This window comes from Drosophila suzukii, chromosome 3 (genome assembly GCF_043229965.1).
Source record: "Drosophila suzukii chromosome 3, CBGP_Dsuzu_IsoJpt1.0, whole genome shotgun sequence".
Taxonomy (NCBI): Eukaryota; Metazoa; Arthropoda; class Insecta; order Diptera; family Drosophilidae; genus Drosophila; species Drosophila suzukii.
In genome coordinates this window covers 3,053,742-3,073,041 of record NC_092082.1, presented here as the reverse complement: position 1 = coordinate 3,073,041, position 19,300 = coordinate 3,053,742, and the positions used below count along the sequence as shown (strand labels likewise).

The 19,300-nt window shown below is 41.7% G+C and overlaps 3 protein-coding genes across 10 annotated transcripts in view; 1 reads left to right on the top strand and 2 right to left on the bottom strand.

Annotated features, from left to right (window-relative positions):
- Positions 1-19,300, top strand: part of Fife (regulating synaptic membrane exocytosis protein fife) — a 67,580-nt gene that overhangs the window by 41,489 nt on the left and 6,791 nt on the right. For 5 of the 6 annotated variants that reach the window (XM_036816410.3, XM_036816409.3, XM_036816408.3 and 2 more), the window contains 5 exons: positions 3,952-4,076; positions 4,703-4,922; positions 5,095-5,159; positions 11,233-11,414; positions 11,651-12,387. In XM_036816410.3, coding sequence (XP_036672305.2) covers positions 3,952-4,076; positions 4,703-4,922; positions 5,095-5,159; positions 11,233-11,414; positions 11,651-12,387 — 1,329 coding nt within the window. Of the gene's footprint in view, positions 1-3,951; positions 4,077-4,702; positions 4,923-5,094; positions 5,160-11,232; positions 11,415-11,650; positions 12,388-12,965; positions 13,369-19,300 lie in introns of those variants that run through there. The other variant, XM_036816411.3, reaches the window with a different exon arrangement.
- Positions 14,497-16,754, bottom strand: LOC108012966 (synaptic vesicle 2-related protein). 3 transcript variants are annotated; one of them, XM_070996922.1, is made up of 10 exons: positions 16,641-16,754; positions 16,253-16,577; positions 16,066-16,187; positions 15,754-16,012; positions 15,596-15,697; positions 15,429-15,543; positions 15,229-15,373; positions 15,099-15,165; positions 14,919-15,046; positions 14,497-14,864 (listed from the first exon to the last, which is right to left on the bottom strand). In XM_070996922.1, the coding sequence occupies exons 1-10, from the start codon at positions 16,672-16,674 to the stop codon at positions 14,803-14,805; spliced, it is 1,359 nt and encodes a 452-aa protein (XP_070853023.1). In that variant the 5' UTR covers positions 16,675-16,754; the 3' UTR covers positions 14,497-14,802. The 3 variants fall into 3 exon arrangements, with proteins under 3 accessions (XP_070853023.1, XP_070853024.1, XP_016934013.2); XM_017078524.4 differs by having other exon boundaries at positions 14,503-14,864; positions 15,099-15,373; XM_070996923.1 differs by lacking the exon at positions 15,596-15,697 and having other exon boundaries at positions 14,498-14,864; positions 15,099-15,373.
- On the bottom strand, positions 16,886-19,255 carry LOC108012965 (synaptic vesicle glycoprotein 2B). Its single transcript, XM_017078523.4, has 6 exons — positions 19,098-19,255; positions 18,716-19,040; positions 18,152-18,658; positions 17,227-17,777; positions 17,067-17,168; positions 16,886-17,019 (listed from the first exon to the last, which is right to left on the bottom strand). The coding sequence occupies exons 1-5, from the start codon at positions 19,135-19,137 to the stop codon at positions 17,122-17,124; spliced, it is 1,470 nt and encodes a 489-aa protein (XP_016934012.2). The 5' UTR covers positions 19,138-19,255; the 3' UTR covers positions 16,886-17,019; positions 17,067-17,121.

Genomic DNA, 19,300 nt, shown 5'->3' with positions numbered 1-19,300 from the left:
AGCTGGTAAATAGTCACTGCTTAACTTTGAATGAAAAAACATTCGCAGAACTACTCCTATAAATATTACTGAATTTTTGTTAAATTCAATAATGAAACCATACCATACCATTCCAAAGAACCTACTTAAAACCGCCCTCGAAACCACTCCTAATCCCCTTGGAGTACGTGGCATTTAGTGCAATCTTATGGAGGGCTCTTAACGAGCGCCTATATAATACCAATCAAAATAACTAGCCGCCACACAGAGTTTTTCCTGCATTTTTCCCATCGGTTAGCCACCTGTGCGACGTGCGCTTGCTAATATAAAATTTCAATTTGCATATCATAAAAAAATGTCAATACCCAACAAATACGCACAAGCAGCTGCAGCGGAATGTGGGTGGCTATACCATATATACATGCAGGCCATGTCATGAGTTAAACCCACTCTCGAGGGCCTTGTCTATATATATATATATGGAATATGTGTGTGCCTGCTTAGCCCGGCATGTTTGATATGCAGCGAAGCAAGTGGAATTTTAATGTGCTAAACCATTTCCTTGGCTGCTCCTGGCATTTGTTGTGCCGTATAGTATACCTTATCCTTATTCCCAGCCTTATCCTTGCTGCGTCCCCTTAACCACGGCACATAGACGAGGGATATGGCTTGTGGTTGTGGCAGCTGTGCTGCAATTTCGCCTTGATATATTGACTGAGTTGATGCCTTGTAATTTGAACGCTGCGCCCTGAAACATGCTACACTTTTTGCCTCAACATTCGCAGGTGCACTTCTTGCACGCAGGTGAGCGTAATTAGCCGCTGCACTCGCATGGCTAATTAGGCATCCAATGGATACGACTGCTTGTAATTCAATTCAACCAGCATTTCGGCGGGCTCTTCAATTATGCATCGCTTTAAGTGTTCCGATAGCAACTGTTAATCGTTGGGGAAGGTGGGGGATTTTTGGTTAGGAGAGAATGGGCACCAGGTGTAGCAGCAAATGGCGCCTTGGCACGCCTAATGAAATTTTATGCAGCCTCATGAGCCACATACACACATCCATTTATTGTGGCGAATCACGAACAGCGGGTTTTGGCATTGCGTGCCTGGTTTCCCCAGCTACAGGTGGCTCGCTTGGCTGCCCTTTCATAGTTCTCCACCCCATAAGTCACTCAAATCGAGCCATTTCCCCTCATGGTACACCAAGAAAAACTAAGTTTACGTCTATACGAACGCAAATTTTAGGAATTTAAGCAATTATAAAAACGCTATAACTTCAAAAATAAAGTTAAGCCTTAAAATCTATGGGAAACCCGATATTATAGCAATAATATAATATCATGTCAATGAAATAATAACATTATCAAAGAGGTCAAACTTTAAACTCTATTAATAATGTTATAAATGCAAACTAGTTGGAAAATACTAAAATAATAATACTTCCATATCATCATCATTAGATCATCTAATCGGATGTTTTTTCCCACACCAAAGGATGCTCTTCGCCTTTAACTGGTTTATTAGTTTAGCCCACTGAGAACCTGATAGCCAGGATATACTAGTGCTATCTTTGCATGTCTTTCGCTTTGCTAGTTTAATTAAGAGACAATTTTTATAGGAGCTGATAGAAGCCACTAAATCGCTTACGCTCATGACTCCATGACTCGATTTCCCAGGAAAGGAAAAGGACGAAGGTATCCTGGGATGCAGGCAGGTGTGCATCGATTAAGTTGTTCAATGTGTGTCAGCTAAAAGTTTGCTCACTTAATGCCATTACGAGGATGTGGAGGAGCATGTGTCTGCCTGGCAGAAAGGATGCAAGGACATGGCACAAATTAAAAACTTGCCAAGGAAACTTCAGAGGGAGTTTTTAAAGGCCCAGAGCTTAGGGATAGTTTTCCAATTAAGAGAGAATTCTTTGAAAACTGATTTTTCAGAACATTTGACAGGCTTAGGCTTAGCTGAAGGGTACGGACTTTCAAAGTGAAAGTTCAGTTCTCTGGGCCTACATAATGACCTACATACAAATGTTGATTCAATTTGCCAGCATGTTTACGGCCCCTGGCCAACAAAAGAAACGGATACCCCAAATAGGAATAAACCCTTGGAAAACCCCGATCCCCAAAACCCTCTGGCCATAAACAACACACCTTTGTGTGGCTGTGCCGGGCGGCTTATTAAATCCCAATGATGGCCACATAAAAAATCGTTGGCCATCCGGCAAACAAATTGTATCATAAAAGTCTGGCCCGGCCAGGAATGGCAAATAAGCACGGAAAAGGCCAGCGGACAGTGGGCAGCGGGACAATGAGACAAAAGGACCTTGGACAGGTCCAAAAACAAGAACCTTACCTCCATGATTTTTATGGCTAAAACGAATCGAAAATTTCACTCAGCTCCATGTTAAGTGCCGGCTTTAAGGCAAATGACTGCACTCAGAAAGAAATTGAAACAAATATCTTAAGAAATCGCTATACATTTTCGAGGGCATACCAAGAAAAATAGAGAGAGATTAAAAAAATATATGTTATTTTTATTCTTAGTGTTTTTAGTTTTCTCCATTTTTATTTAAATTTAAAATTCACTAAGATAAATAGATTTCCCCATTTGGGAATTGGAAACCTGTGTTATATCTGTATTTATTATTTTCCATTTTCATTTCCTTTGGAAATTGGAGTATTAAACAGCAAAAAGGAAAATACATTCGATTGCCCTAAAAACAAAGACCTTTAACCGCATTAAAAAACGCTACCGAATTTCCTTGATTTAGGTATCTTTTTTGTGGATGCCTAAATCGCGAGTTATCCAAAAAGCGTGGCGTCATCGAATAATCTGGGCCTTTTCCCTGCTGTCAGCAGAAGGATTTACGTTTTATTTATATCGTTTTTATTGCAATCTTAAGGCGGAGGCCGGGAAAAACTTTTGATTAAAACACACTCAACAAACGGGGGACGTGGAAAGGAAAATGTCGCCTTATCCTAATTGGGTATCAATGCGCCTGAATCAACAGCGATGGCGGATGCGCAACATTTTATTGCATACTGCCCAAGTTTGCCGCCATTTCCTGCGCAAAACTTGGACCTGCCAAGCTGTCCTTCCGGTTTCCCTCGTCCTTTTGCCCTTATCCTTTCTTTCAGCTCCCTGGAGATCTCACCTTGAAGACACAATTTCATTGTCATCGCTGCTCCGGTGGCTGGTTAACTTTCCTGGCCATTGTCTGCAGCCCTGTCCTCTGTCCTCCGGCGGCGGAAATCCGCTTTTCCAAGTTTTGGGTGCACAAATTGTTGAAATTAGTTTTCTGCGCCAAATGATAAGTACTTGAAACTGAACTGCAGGCCCCCCAAATTGCAATTTAATTAATTAAATTGTTTGGATTCGGCAAACGAAATCTCCCAGTCACCAAATTCAGTTCCAGTCTTTTGTGTTTCACTTAGGATATAAATCAGAAAAACCTGTCATATTAGAAACTAAAGTGCTACTGTTTTTTTAAGCCAAATAAGCAGACTGCTTTAAAGAACTTTGGCCACTTAAATTGTTATAAATGTCCTTGGGGTCAAGTTTATGTTGAAGAAATAAATTTATGTCAAATTTAGGAGAAAGAAATATACTGGAAAGTCCACAAAAGCGCACATTCATCCAAACTCGCTGACTTGGCAAAAAAAAGAAGGAGGGAACTTGGCAGACAAACACAAACAGGGCGGGCGACATGGCGTATACGCAACGTGGGCTTGGTCGGATTTTCGGTTCGGTTTGCGACTTTTTCGCCACTGCAAAGTGCAAATGAAATCAACGCAAATTGTTTCCACATGCCCGAAATTTGTATCTGTATCTGCGAGTACGTGCCTAGTCGCACTCCCCGATTTTTGGGCCAGTTCAAGAGCCTCCATATTGATTATTCAGTCCTCTTGGCCTAATCGCCCAGTGCGTGAGCCTGGCTCTTATTAAATCTGACATTGTCTACTCCCCGCAGCACGTGGCTTTGGGATGCGAGTGGTCGGCGGAAAGACCGGAGCCGATGGCCGTCTGTTTGCCTACATTGTGTGGACCGTTCCAGGAGGAGCGGCCGAGAAGAACGGCCTGCAGCAGGGCGACAAGGTGAGTGTGGGCGTGGAATGGCGTGGAATGGAGTGGGTCGGCCTTGAGCCAGACTAAGCCTTGATTGGTAATGGCTCAAAGGGTGCTGAAGTGCGGCCAACCGCAGTGCCCACTCGGCCAGCTGCCTGTCGTAAATTAATGGCACATGATTGATGATATTCGGCACGGAACATTGGGTTACACTGTAAGAAAAGCAAGCTGAAATAATATTTGTTCTTCAACAATGTTCTTTGAAAAATTAAAAACATTTCAGTTGTAACAAAAGATCTTAATTATCTTTTAAAAAGTAAGAAAAATCACCTGAAATAGAGGAGATAGAGATTTATAAACTAACTTTAAAAGTGACAACCCTCTGTTAAGCTCACAATTATAACAAGAGTTTAAATAAATCGTATGCAATATATTTAAAAGATACTTTAATCATTAAAACTGTTATCGGTTTTATTGGACTATTTTATTTTTATTTGATTTTAAAATACTAATCATCATATGCAAAGTTATTTCGAATAGTTGTGCTAATTAAAACTTATTGAGTAGGAACCTATACTTTTCCTTTAAAGGGAGACATAGGTAGAAAGGAATCAAACTAACTATCCTATGTTATATTCATTATCCCCCATTCACAGATACTAGAGTGGAATGGAATGTCGCTGATCGACCGGAGTTTCGAGGAGGTGTGCTCCATCATGGACCGAACCGGGGACATTGTGGAGCTTTTGGTGGAACACGCCACGGATTTCAGGATGTGCGATCTGTTCGACGAGAACCTGCCGCCCGGCAATGCCGGCGGTCAGAGCGGACCTCGGCGATCCGGAGACGGTCCCGTCGGCCTCGGCCTCATAGCGGGTAAGTTCCGAAATACAACCCAGTTAACTGCCCTGTACATAATAATACCCCACCATTTAATATAATATAATATACCCTGTAAGTAAACAGCTATGACATTCACATAATTTTCATTTGTTGCTCTCGTTTCTTGTTACTTCTTATCGCGACCATACGAATTATCGAAAAACAGAACCCGAAACCACCACAGACAAATCACCAGCATCGCCAACTAGACGGAAATTACCAAAAACTCCGGTATAAAACTATTTCGTTTTATTCATTTGAGTAAGAGAACCTAAGCTGCGGCAGCAGTCGAGGAAGTGAACATACTATATTGATTTAAAGATTTAACGATACTACCGCCTAAATGAGAACACACCGAGCTATGTGCAGCAAGCCAAACTAAACCCAACTAAAAACTAAAAACTGAAAACCATATGCATACGATATAAAGTAGCTATTAAATGCAGCTTAAGCATTGGCAGCAGTTTTCCACACGATTTCAGCTTTCACAAAGTGCTCACGAAATGAATTGAACTCTTCGTACTTGATTGCAGCTTCCTGCTATATATAAATTTATATATATATATAAATACTCGTATAAAACTCACCTTTTCTAGTCACTGATTCAACGATTTCCTTTGACCTTTTCGTTTTGGTAACACATTCATACCCGATATTTACAGTAGCTAACCGAGTAATATATATTTCCTGATTTCTATGTGTTTCCCCTTGATTTGTTTTCGATTTGGATTTGCAGTTTTACTTTCATATTTGGTATTTGATATTCCACTACAGATTATGATTACTAACCATGAGAAATGGCTAAATGTGTTCATTGCTATTCTTTTCATATAACCACCAGATGTACTTACATATATTTATTTTTCGGTGTTGGTAGAACTTAGTGATTTCGAGAAACTACAAAAATATATTACTAACATGCCCAACTAACGTATATAGACGGTTAAATAGCCACTAAGCGATATATTGATAGGAGTGGAGGATGCTCAAAGAAGACGATGCCGATACAGTCCGTATCGTAAAGTTTTTCGTTTCAAAGTCTGTTTTTCCTTGGTTAAACCTTCTTCTTCGCGGGCAATCCAATTGCCCCGGGATCACAGTAAGAACAAAGCACCAACAATAGGGTTTTAAGATATAAAAGTTTTAACGTAACATTCGTGTCTATGATATCTCAGCTCTCGGCTGGAGATCCAATCGAGTAACGAATTTTGAACTACTATCCCAAAACAAAAACAAAAAAAAAGAAATACCGCTTGTGTAGAACCCATCTCTAGGCTCTACGAATCGATACAATAATAACAAAGGAACAAGACCTACGGAGAATCACTAAAAAGAACTAATGTAAAGGCTCAGCTTGGGCCAGTTATAATATAGTTTATAGATAAACCGAAATCTTTATAAATGTTACTAGTGCAAATTTGTAGCGAACAGAGTTTAACAATATTTGTGTGTGTTTTAAATGTTATTGACTTTATGATATATATATATGTAATCGTAAGCAAAATCGAAAAACCAACCGAATTGGACAAACCATAAGTAAAAAGACAAAAAGTAGTAGTTTGTTGTTGAAATGTTTAAATGTGTTTTTAAGCCAAAGTACCCGAAACACCTTATATATGTATGGTACACGACTAAAGTCCGAGAGTTGTGCGCATTTGTAGACCCCGTACTCTCTCTACATATATGTCAGTGTTAGAGCTGTGTTTGTAAATGTCAAGTCGAAATTGAAATTGAAACCAAAAGTGAAAGTGAAATAGAAAGTGAAAGCGAAAGCGGAAACGGAAGCGAAGGCGAACACTATGGAGCCCACCTACCTACATAAAGAACATATATAACATACTCGTACTCGTATTTAAGAAACACAATAACGAAGTGCTAAACGGAGGAGAGAGATGAGTGTAGAATCATTTTCCAGTCACTAACTGAATTTACTCGTTTACCTTACCAACACATGCTTTGTAGCTATGTAACTCCTGTCAGATGGGTGATAACTTAACATTGATTTCGATCACTAGACACTTTGTATAGACTACCTACTTGTAATCGTATCTTGTAACTGTAACTCTAACCTTACATTGTAACTGTAACTAATACCTGTAACTGAATTATGTACTAAATTTATAATGCGAAAAAACCTTTACAAAAGTCACTTGGGCAAGTGTGAAGGTCCCTGAAAGGAGCTCCCTGGGAGATGGAAATGTGAAAAAACTTAAGAACATTTTTTTAGATTACATGCACTAACCGCAGCTCGAGGTTGAGATATTAGTTGGAAATCCATATGTATACATTTACAACTCTACGCTATACGATATATATACCTATATACAACCAGTTAATAGTCACTAATGCGTATACCAGCGTACCAAAATGTGCTAAGAACCTAATTCTAACTGAATAACGGCTAACAAAAAGAAATGTGAAAAATAAAGTCTCTCTATTTAACTGCAAAACAAAAACGAACCGCGTGCAAACAATTGAGAATATCTCTTGCCTGGACTTGCTTTATATATCCTTTCGCAGCAGACCCGCATTTCCGCCAAATCCGCAGAACTCTACCATCCGTCGATCCACCCAAAATCAAGCAACCAACCCCCGAAGCCATCACTCAAATGGTAAATGAACAAAAGCAACTCTATCCCAAGTACCCTGTACATTAAGCATACCCAACAACCCAATGAATATATATATATATATACTCAGACCTCAGCCTTTGTACAGTTTTAGCACCCAGTATTCAGTATCCAGTATCCTTAGAGAACAAAAAACTATTATAATAACAAAATCCTGACCAACAGCAACTACCAGTGTAACATAGCTAGGTTCTATAAGATATTTTGTAAAGCCCTTCCTCAGTCAATATGTATTGTAAAGTGCGCTTTCTCTTGTTATTGTTTTTGGTATTTCGTTTGTTCCATGTATTGCTGCGTTACAATTTGCTTTTATGTTCGCCTTGGTTCCATTTTATTTATTACGTATACGCCCTGTTTTTCTCTCCTGGTTTCCTGCTGCCGCCACGCTGTGTCCCCTGTACACAATTTCCACAATTTCCACCTCTCTGTCAATTTATGAGCTTTTGTTTGGCTTTCGCTTAGCAAATGTTTACCTTTACTTTCGTCTCGATTCTACCGCTTCGTTTCGTTTGGTTTGGATCTGTCTGTTCAGTTTGGCTTTGCATAATACCCGACCGACCACTCTTTAATTATGCCGCTCTCCCGCAAGAAAGTATATATACATATCTGTGAACCATAAACCATATAGTGCTGTATTTGCTCGTCCTCCGATGCGAAGCCCTGTACCACACATATTAATACACACACTTTCCGTAACGAATCCTTTCAGTTTGCATTTGCTATCCGTCGAAACAAAAGCTTATTGTGCGCTAATGTACCTGATGTTCGTGTTTAGATAGAGACGATCAACCCAGGTTTTTTTGTGTATAGTACCAGGAATACTTTTGTCCAGGGTCACCAGGGTAAACAATAAAAAAACACCATACAACTTTTCAGTTTCGGATTTTTTGTTTCTTTTCTTGGGTTTGCCTGATTTGCAATTCCATTTGAGTTGATTTCCTCTTGGATTCCTTGAGTACATCACTTTGATTTGTTTGCATTTTGCCTAATTTGCATAAAACCTACGCCTAAGTTTGACTAGCATTTAGTGGCTCTTGAATCTTAAACCGATTAGCATTTCTCCTAAAAGACTAAACAACTAAAATCACTTACGAATAAACTATATAAATAACAACATGTGCTGATTGTATACAAAACTCAATTTTCATTTCCTGTACAACCAATGTAACCCCAGCTGGCACGAGTTATGGCTATAAACAGAAAGATACCAAAAGAAAACAGTAACCGAAAAACTCGAAAACCTCTAAAAGCGAGGCGAACAACAAGAACAATCGAACCGAAAAACCGAAACCAATCTAAATATATGTACAAAATTAAAAGCGAGAGTAATACGACTGTCATCATTATCATAAATTGATGACAGAGTAATTGACCCTTGAGCTGTGCTGCTTTCCACGCGACTGATTGATTGATTGATTGATCTGTTGAATGTAATCAGTTAACCCACAATATGCATACGACTCTTAAAAGTATAGTCAATTCGATTTGAAAGCAAGAAACCTTGTCTTTTTCCACCTCTGTAAATATCTGTTATATCTGTAGCATATGGCACTGGTAATAAGTGTTTAATTTTTGTATATATACCTTTGTTTTTGTGGCCCACCTAGCTGTCTATGTCTATGTGTTTTCCATTTACTGGCATGTCCTTGTTTATTATTCATACGCAATTTTTGCCGCAAACTTTTGTGTCACTTTGAGTTATCTTCCAGGGAAAAAAGGGGGAATTGCGGCTTGCCGAAAACTTTGGAGCACATCGAAGGGCCCGAAAAACCACCGGGCAGGTGTCAAGTGGGCGTGCGAGTTTTTCATTACGATTGGGGGCGTGCCCATCCCGAAGGATCCCGATCCCCATCCCGAAATCAAACCCGAACCCCGGTGACTTTTGTCTTGGCGGCAACTTGTCAGCAACAGGTGCTGTGGCCCTTTAATTGACAGCTGGGAGGCATAAAATGCTCGAAATGTCGAAAATTAGAAAACTTTTAACAACAATTCCTGCCCTGAATTCGGGGTTCTCTTTGCGGGAGCCTTCGTCATTATTATTATCGACGACGGGACAGAAAGTTTTCAAGTGCTTAGGCTTTTATCGCCGCGGCGCCTGCCTGATGCCTGATAAACTCCAATAATCCAGCAAGTACATGTGCCTGCTTACCTGTAGATAAAAATAAACATCCCCCCAGACTTCCCCCACCTTCCCATACTTACATATAAGGCAGTCGCAACACGAATTCGATTTCCACAGATGAAAAGTGTGCGGCATAATGTAATATTTTTCCTTTTCGCTCGTAAAAAGTTACCAAGCAACAGTTCGCAGTTTCGGGATGCGAGTGTATGTGTGATTGGGCTCCATTTCCGCTCGCAACACGTTATTGCAATATGGCGGCTTCCGCTGCAGATCCGCCATGGAGAAAGTCAATTCGGACGTGTGGTTGTTGCTGCTGCGCATGTACACGCCATGAATATGTTATGAAGCCACGATATTACCAACTACTAGCACACGGGAAAAAACCGAAACCAATGGGGGATTCACTGGAGCCGATTCGGTAAATTACAATGATTTGCAACACTTCGGAACAATGTACAGTTTAGAAGGAGTAAAATAAAGTGGGAGAGACTTTTCTTATCAAAGTAATCAATACAATCAAGGGTGGATCGAAAAGGTCTAGGATTTCGAAATAATATTTATAGGTGTCTAAAAGCATGCTACAGTAAATGTGTAAGACAAAAGTTAACAGGTTCATTGTTTTTTTGATTGCATACTTTTGGATGCCTTTGTATATGACTTAAAGCCCCTACGAATTTTTAATTCAATATTCATATATATTAATTTGTAACAATAAGAAGTAATGTTCTAGTAAAAGAGGTTAAAAGAAAACTGGGAGAAGATATACCAATATATTAAAGAATTTATATAATACCTAATTTTGGTCAAGTCATATAAGATGATATATGTTTGGAACCTGTAAAGAATAGTTCGTTCTTTTTTTCTGGGTGCACATACATATGCATACAGTCACATAGTACTAGTTTCAGCAACAATCGCAGGACCTTCATGCGCAACTGCGCCGCAATGACTTCCGTTTTGGGGCATACAAAACACTAGACAGAGGCCCCCGAGCAGATTGCATTTGCGGTCCCCTTTGTTTATCTGTGCATGTGTGCTCTTCCTTTTGTAAATAGTGAACACATGCACATCGGTGTTTCAGTGTTTCAGAGTTCCAGTGTGCGAACATCATAATTTGCATTATATTTATGTGTGCCTGCTTTTCAGTTTCGTATTTCGTATTTATGTTTGTGTTTTTGGCCCCCAGGGGCATGGTGCATTGCAATTTAACTAGCATGCTCAACCCACCACCCCTTCGTTCTCACTCGTTTAATTAGTTTTATTTACGTTTTGATTGCTTTAATTTGTTGTTCAGTTATGTACACTCACACACAAACATCCAGAACACCACAAAAAGCGAAACAAACACGCAAATTTTCAGAAAACAAGCCAGCCGTACAACTGTAAATAGGCAAAAAGGCGAACAAAATGCTTTTGTTTAGGCACTAGGCTGATAAATCTAGACATATACCATATACTCCTAGCGATTGTTGAGATTTGAATAGCGGCAGGCAATCGCAGACCGAGATATTTGAGAACCGAGAACTAACCACCCTTTTGATACCCGCCGCAGGAGCAAATTGCCCGCGAGAAGATGGTCACCGGGAGGGTGCAGATCCAGGTGTGGTACCATGCGGAGCGCAACGAGCTGGTCGTCTCCCTGATGGCCGGCGACGACCTGGCATTGCGGGATGAGGCCTACGGACACGGCAATCTGCCCGAGGCGTATGCCAAGGTCCGCATCCTGCCGAAATGGTAAGTGAACAATCTGTTTGGGCGCCATATTAGTCTTGATATTCTGGAGACCCATGTTATATCTCCCATTTTTATAGTCTACTAGTTTGCATTATTTATTTAAAGCCTCTGCTTGGGCGCCATGTTAGCCCTACTCATTTGTACAATTTTTTAGAAAAATTCTTATATTTATGTAGCTTTAAGCTATAACTCTTTATTGTGTTAACCAGAACATGAAATACATTTCCCTTCTGCAGCGGTGATGGCAGCGTGCAGCAAACGGAGGTCAGCCGACCCACACAGAACCCCATTTGGAACGCCACACTGACCTTCGGTCATGTGAAGGCCGACACCTTGATGGATCGCTACATAGACATTCAGCTGTGGGACCTGGTGCCCCACACCGAGTCCATTTTCCTGGGCGAGTGCAGCATCGAGCTGCAGCAGGCCTTCCTCGACGACCAGGCCATCTGGTGCCGCCTGGAGGATACCAAGGGGCTGCGTGGCATTAGCATCAGCAAGTCGCCGAGTGTTTCGCCACGCGGCTCCATTGCAGCCGGGGCCGGAGCACCCAGTGGCGATGTGACCCGGCTGCTGCGTCGCGACTACAACATGCAGCGCTCCAACTCCGATGACGTAGACTCCATCGGAGATGGAACCTCGCTGCTGCATCCGGATACCGCCTGGATAGCTGGCTCGCGACGCGGCTCCTCACAATCGGAAACCATGGAGGTGGAGGTCTACCAGCTGGGCAAGGACTTCTCGCGCTCATTGCCGGGCTCGCGTCGATCAAGCTTCCAGGATGCCGAGAAAAATCGGCTGGAGGAGGACGCCATGGCCACGCCGCCCACCTCTTATTTGGTGGGACGGCGCCGTTCGTCCGTGGCTCGACGCGACCCGGATGAGATCTTGAAATCCTTGAAGGCTGTCCGCGGCGAGCTGGGGCGCACCATGAGTCTGGGAACCGAGCAGCACAAGCGCATGGGATCGAGACGTGAGTAGAGGGGATTACATTCAAAAGTGGTCAATCGGAGAAGCAATCAAAGGTGATATGATATAATGCCGAAGAACACTGGCGTATAGCACAATTATGTGACTGATTCTAGATGATTTTGATATTTAAAATTTTTGTACATGTTTTTTCATGTCCAAAACCGTCCCTGTTTGGGCGCCATGTTCTTAATGAAATCATTTAAAGAGAGACTTTAAAAACTTTTTTTCCAAATTTTCAATTACCTTAGCTTCTTTTGTCAAGCTTAGTTATGCTATAAGCTAAATGCTCATGGGAATTATTTTATGTCATCGAAATCTGGGTGGGATTGGGGTATTTAAAACCGAGATCTAAAACTCTTCCTGCAAGAGATCTCTTGCTACCTTCTATTTTTCTATCTGCTATATTCCTGTGTCTTTCTCTCTCTGCATTTCCTTTAATCCCCCACAAAAACCCCAACTGTGCCTTGCTGCTATATGCTATGTGGACACCCACTATATCTGACATTGCATCTCACACTCACACATATATTTACAACTGTCTTTCTCTAATAACTTCTTCCATATCTTTCCCACTATTAGCCACAATATCGGTGTCGCATTATCAAAGCTTTGACACACCCTACACAAACTGGACAAAACACTAAATGAAATGCCCAGCCAAGCCACACATAACTTAATTAAATCAAAAGCAAATAAACAAACGCATAAAGCACTAACTAAAGCCACTTATTTAAAGCCCTCAGCACCTGTCAGTCACTCGTAATTCTTTTGCTTAATCTAATGAAAAGGGCTCACTCGAGAGCCCCTTACACACTGCACCACCAACAGAGCAACCACAAATGGTAGAAATCTGCAAGACCGAAAACCAAAAACCTTAAAATTTTTGTAAATTATACAAGAAACCAAAAATAGGAATACCTGCAAATTGAGCTTAGCAGCAAGTATTTAAACAAAAAGTAAAATGCATTAAGGCAAGACTACAGTATGTACCACACTATAAAACACCACCAACAAAAAACATCACTCACCACTGGTAAGAATGCAAAATGAACTTGAGTTGAGATTGACATTGAGTTGCGTTTGGCATTTTGGTTTCTTCTTTTTCCACCTTAATTAGCGCCATATACCTGGAGTTCTTGATTCCAGCTAGCTGCATGCATGCCACTTAATTAGCGCCCACTTTCATACACAATTACTTCGTAGTATCCGTCTATATATACACAGGTGCCTCGCTTGCATGTTTGCGAGCTGCGAAAAAGCGAAAAAGCCGAAATCTCATTACACACTCATCCAGGCTCACGTACTCCCCGATAATCCGGTGGAGGAGTGTCCTGGGACCTGGGATCTGGGACCTGGAAACTTCTCGTCTCGTCTGTGCAGCTGGGCTGGGTCTTATTTAAGCTTATTGATGCTATTTTCACAGCCCAAGAAAAAAAGAAGGAAAAGTTGCCAAACTGTACAAGCGAACAAAAGCCAGCAAATTTGTGTTTAAAATGCAAAGCTCAAAAGGGGAAGACCCCCTATATTACCTGTTGGCTTCGCAACAGTTCGCCGCCCTCATAAACCCTTCAACGCCCCGTCGAAATAGCTCAGCCTTGAAATTAACTTTTCAAAAGCGAAGGAAATGCGAAATATGAAAACTCAGAGAAAGAACCCAAAAAAAAACAGAAAATGAAACGCGCTAACAGAACAAAGCCGAAATTCGCATTTCCCAGAGCCACAAACAAGCCGTTAAATATGAAAATAAGCAGCGTCTGTGTCTGGAGAAAGTCCTCTACATACTTAGGGATATGTATGTACCCTATAGCATTTGTGTATATGCTGTATCCGGGAATTGACAGCTCCATTCTCGCTGGGGAACCTTGCTGGCAAGATGTCCCTATTATTGTGCTGGCTCAGCAAAAAGTCGGCTGTCTTTGCCAATATGTTTTCTCGTTTTGCTTCTCGTTTTTCTTTCCCTTATATTCGATTCGATTTTCTTGCTCGACAGTTATTATTAAGCCGCTTAGCGATTGCCTTGCCTTCCGTTTCCGTTTTGCCTTTTACGCACTTTCATATCCGCTGGGCTCAAAAACACACCACAAAAAAAACACACTCGAGACTATATAAACGCAGCTGTCGCCAAGTTTATTTGACGTTTATTTTATTTTTGGCTGGTGCACAAAAATATTTGAACTTTTGCCATAATCCTTTTTCCGATTTGAACGCACTGGGGGCAACAAATTTGTACATCGTGCTGTGCGCCCAATTGATTGAATGATTGATTGACTGATTGGCAGAGCCGATAGGGAAAACCCTTTGCTGGGTACTCACCACCAAAATTTGTATAAAATTATATTAGTATAATAAAAGTTTTTAAGGCAGGGGGAATATTTAAGTCATATTCACTTCTATTTCTTAATTTACACAACAGGCCTCACGCTGTAAAGCTATCCCTTCTGTATTCTGCGGGTAACCAGTACATGAGGATACCGCAGACTGTTGGGATAGTATTTTGGAAACATATAGTTTTTGGTGAAATTCATTGCTTACCTATGAGCACCAGAATAAAAATATTGAAGGTTACATAGCAGAGGTGCGATAATGTATAGCCAACATACAAGCTGGTCATTAGAACACCACAACGACCCATCATTGTGGTAAGGGCAAAGGCCTTACCCCTGAAAAGTAGTAATATTTACCTAGCAGTACATCATATAGAGCTAATATTACCTAAGATGAGTGGGTACGAGATCTATGAGCAGGGAACTTGTCAACCTAATACTGCACGTGGGTGGATCTATTATGGCGAAAAAACTTATGAGTATCAGGGTAGGATGCTTCATAAAGTTTAAGGTCACACATCCCAAAATCGCAATGGCAACATAGAGTAAGATGATTGTTCGACGATTGAGACAAATCAACAGGAGACTGGTAACTATGAAGAGGATCAGAACGACGAATCCGTGGATAATAGGATCCTCCATTTCCTCATAATTTAGGTAGCACTATAAGAAGAAGAGATAGTAAGAACAGCCTGACCTGTACAAAAAAAATACTCACACCGTGACTTGGACTTGTAGTTTTCCCCTGCAAGTGATCACAAACCGTCAGGTGCTCTGTAATATGACTGGTGAGAACTCTGATTCGCAGCATCCAAATGGGCAGAGAGAAGGATCTAAAAAATAAAATTAAATAATCGAGATAATAAAGGCCTTGGCCTAACTCACAGTCCAGACAGGGCAAAGAAGACGTAAATGAAAATACACATGATTTTGACATATTTTGTCATAAGAGTCTTGATATCGTGACATGGGCCGAAAGGCCTTGACCTGATCCCAAGGGAAATGCTTTAAGATACGAAACTGTATCAAAATCGAAACCTTACATATGGCGCAGGCGAGGCTGTGTGAGTGAGTTCACACCCAAGCTTTCCAGAGTGACATTCTTGCCCTTGTTCATCCGACAGACCCTCTCCATAACCTTCATGGCCTTCTCCTGCTCGCCAACTGATAAGTAGTACTTAGGACTCTCGGGCAGGAAAATTAAAATGATGATTCCGATAACTCCAGGCAGCTGGTTACACAGGAGCAGGATACGCCAGCCACTGGGCTTGATTTCCAGGGGCAACACAGCTCCAGCCAGAGCTGATGGAAGAAGAAATCTGCTCATCTGAAGGGGGTATTATATAGATTCTTACACGGCACATAGATGAGGCTCAGACCAATCGCATAGCTCATGATGGTCAAGACCCTGGGTCGCAGGGAAACCTTTGTGAACTCGCTCAAGTAGGTCAGGCAACAAACCACGGAGGCCGAGAGACTTGGCAGATCCAGGAGGTCGAGATAAATACATTTCGGATCAAAAGAATCATCTATACTACTCACAAGAAACCCGACAGCACTCGCAGAACGAAGAATCCCCAGTATTCGGGCATGAAAGCAGACAGAATGGATAATGCATTTGAGCCGATCGCCGTGGTCAAAATCACTTTGCGTCTTCCGTAAACATCCGACATTTGGCCCCATAAAAGACAGGACAACATCTGGGCGGTGAAGTTTCCCGCCATTAACCAGGCCAACCTCTTGTCGTGGATTTCCAGTTCACAACTTGCCCCGGCAAGCACCACTCCGATGCCCAGCTGCTCGTTGGTAATCCAAATTTGCAGCACAAGACAGCAAAATAGAATAATAAACTGCATCTTGCCGAAACCTGTGGTTGAAAAAACCCATGGATCAGATCATAAAATCATCTACCGGATGGCGAAGGACTTACCCAACTCGGCAAACACGTCATCAATGTCACTCATCGTAAGCACTCGATCTAACCATCTTATAATGTATAAATGTATAAAAAGTTCGTAATATTCAAGGTTTGTAAAATCAAGAATTGAAACTTAAATACGGATTGCTAGGCAAATATAAAATATATCTGCTGTAAAAATGAGTGGTTAAAATAAAGTACTTTTAAGGTAAATTTCTTTATTTGTAGATAAATCTCGACTACACAAGAAAGAACAGCTTCTTGGACCTTCAATCAGTTCTGGAAGATTTATCAGATCAAATTTTTGAGCCTAGACGACGGAGCCCATATTCCAGAGTTTAATAGGTTCTTATTAGCATTTAACAACCAGGAGAAGTCGCGATTACGTTACCTAAAAGAGCAAGTTTAAAACAGTTGAAACGAAAGACCATGCCTTACCTCGTAAAATCCTTAAATTTATATATTTTTATAACAACACGCACATGTAATTTAACTATGATTGTAGGCCTTTGGGCTGAAAGACAGCCAAAACGACGCAACCTGCAAATAAATAGGTTACACTTAAAATCCGAACCATAGAGATGTCGATCCAACTAACATGCCAAAACGAGATTGAAAATGTTGAAGGTTACATCGCAGGTGACTCTTATCAGCATTCCAATCGTAGTGCTGCCCAGGACGCCTCCAAAACGCGCCAGGGATCGCACCATGCAGATTGCCTTGCCTCGCAAATGGGTGGGCATGCAGTCCACCAGCGCCGAGGTGGCCAACGGGATGAGAACACCGGGTAGGACCATCATGAGAGTGAAGAAGATCAGGACTAAGGTGGGCTCCCTAAGAGCATTTAGCGAAACGCCCAGGACGAAAGCTATCAGGATGTGCAAGGCAATCACGTACTTCCTAGGCAAGCACTGCAGCAACAGGGAGGACAGAATGAAACAGCTCATATAGGTCAACCCATAGTAAATGGGATCGATGAAGTTCCTCATCACGTCGTTGCAAGGTGGCGGCTCTGCCTCCGTCCCGTTAACCATCTCAGGCTCACGTTTCATTAAGGTTGGGTTATTATTGATGAGATCGCAAAATCTGTTGTAGCCCGAGTTGTCCATGTTGCGGATAACCGGAAACCAGATGCCCAATCCAATGGATCTGCGAGTAGTTGGGATCATTAGTTTAGTGGATGTAAATATAACTCCTTTTAAAATCCGTTCAACTTATTCTAATGGTTACCTTAACTTATGGTTGCCTTAACATTGGGTTACCAAAACTTAGGAATACCTTTAGCCATGGTTACCAGAAAGGGTTACTTAACATAGGGCTATCTTAAGTAAAGGTTAACTTAACTTATGGTTAACTTCACTTAGAGACATGTTCTATCTTTGATGAAAGTAAATGTACTTTTTTTTTGCATAGTTAAAAATACTGTGTAACTAATGGAATCTGATTACCATAATTTAACTGATAAAGCCAGAAAGCGATCTATAATAGGATCAAAATTAGTGTTGTACACTTTAACCACTCACACATAGAATATCCCAAAGATAAGCGTAAGACAGAGAAAAAATTTGCCGACGTAGGGACGCTGGAAGAGCCGTATACTCTCGTCCCACAAGTTCTTCCAGAAACCCTCCCTAACGATAGTGGCCCTGGGAACTTCTGTTATGGATATGTCGAAGTCCTCCCACTTTTTCCTGTTCATCCGGCAAATCCACTGGAGGGCCGCAATGGCCTTCTCCTCACGCCTGACGGACATAAGAAAGTACGGGGTCTCCGGCACCAGACTGATACCCAAAAGAGCTATCCAGCCAGGGATCTCGATGACGAACATTAGGAATCGCCAGGCCCGCATTTCGTAACTACTGCTGAGGGTCACACTGAAGTTGTGGGGCAGGATGCTCATGCCCATCAGTGGGCAGTAGATCAGAGCTGCGCTCTGCGATTGGGAGCAAAGGGTGACGGCCAAAGGTCGCCACTTTGGCGCATGGAACTCCGTGAGGAAGCCCACCTGTAGGGAGGCCACTCCGGAGAGGCTGTATGAGGTATTGAGGGATGGTTAGACTGGAAACTGTTTTTAAGGAACCACTCACAAGATTCCCACAATCATCCGCATCACGGACAGCGAATAGAGGTCCGGCATAAAGGCAGAGATCATCGAACAGCACAGTCCTCCAATTAAACCTATCCGGATAATGAACTTTCTGCCGTACCGATCCGCCAGGAGGCCAATGAACAATCCGGAGGCCACCATTCCACCTAAGAGGGAGTTGGCCAATAGGGTCTTCTCACCTCGGGAGGTCGCGAAATCGCAGGACGTCAAAATCACCAGATAGCCAGCGCTCATGGACTCCGACACAGAATACATGTAGACGAAGAAGCTCACGACGAAGATTATCACCTGACCACACCCATATCCTGGTGGAGATCGTTGGAAAGTTTGAGTGTCAGTAGCCAAAGTCTATGTGGTTTTACCCATGGTCAATAGGGCGGTGTCCACATCCATTGCCGGCATCTTGAAATCTTAATAAATTCACCTTGCGACATAAACGAGAAACATTATGAAATATGCAATAAAAGACGACTGAATTTCAAAATCAATTGTGATTTAGATGTTGTTTAGCTGCATGCTTTGTTCAGTGTAGCTTTCCCTTTTTTCTTATCTTAGTCCTAGTCCT

Coding starts and splice junctions, on each gene's coding strand:
- LOC108012966 (XM_017078524.4), bottom strand. CDS start 16,674: ATGAGTGACATTGATGACGTGTTTGCCGAGTTGG. Junction 16,013..16,065: donor GAGCCTCATCTATGTGCCGT/GTAAGAATCTAT, acceptor TTCTTCCATCAG/CTCTGGCTGGAGCTGTGTTG. Junction 15,374..15,428: donor CTACAAGTCCAAGTCACGGT/GTGAGTATTTTT, acceptor TTCTTCTTATAG/TGCTACCTAAATTATGAGGA.
- LOC108012965 (XM_017078523.4), bottom strand. CDS start 19,137: ATGCCGGCAATGGATGTGGACACCGCCCTATTGACCATGG. Junction 19,041..19,097: donor CACCGCCCTATTGACCATGG/GTAAAACCACAT, acceptor GATCTCCACCAG/GATATGGGTGTGGTCAGGTG. Junction 17,169..17,226: donor TTTCAATCTCGTTTTGGCAT/GTTAGTTGGATC, acceptor ATTTATTTGCAG/GTTGCGTCGTTTTGGCTGTC.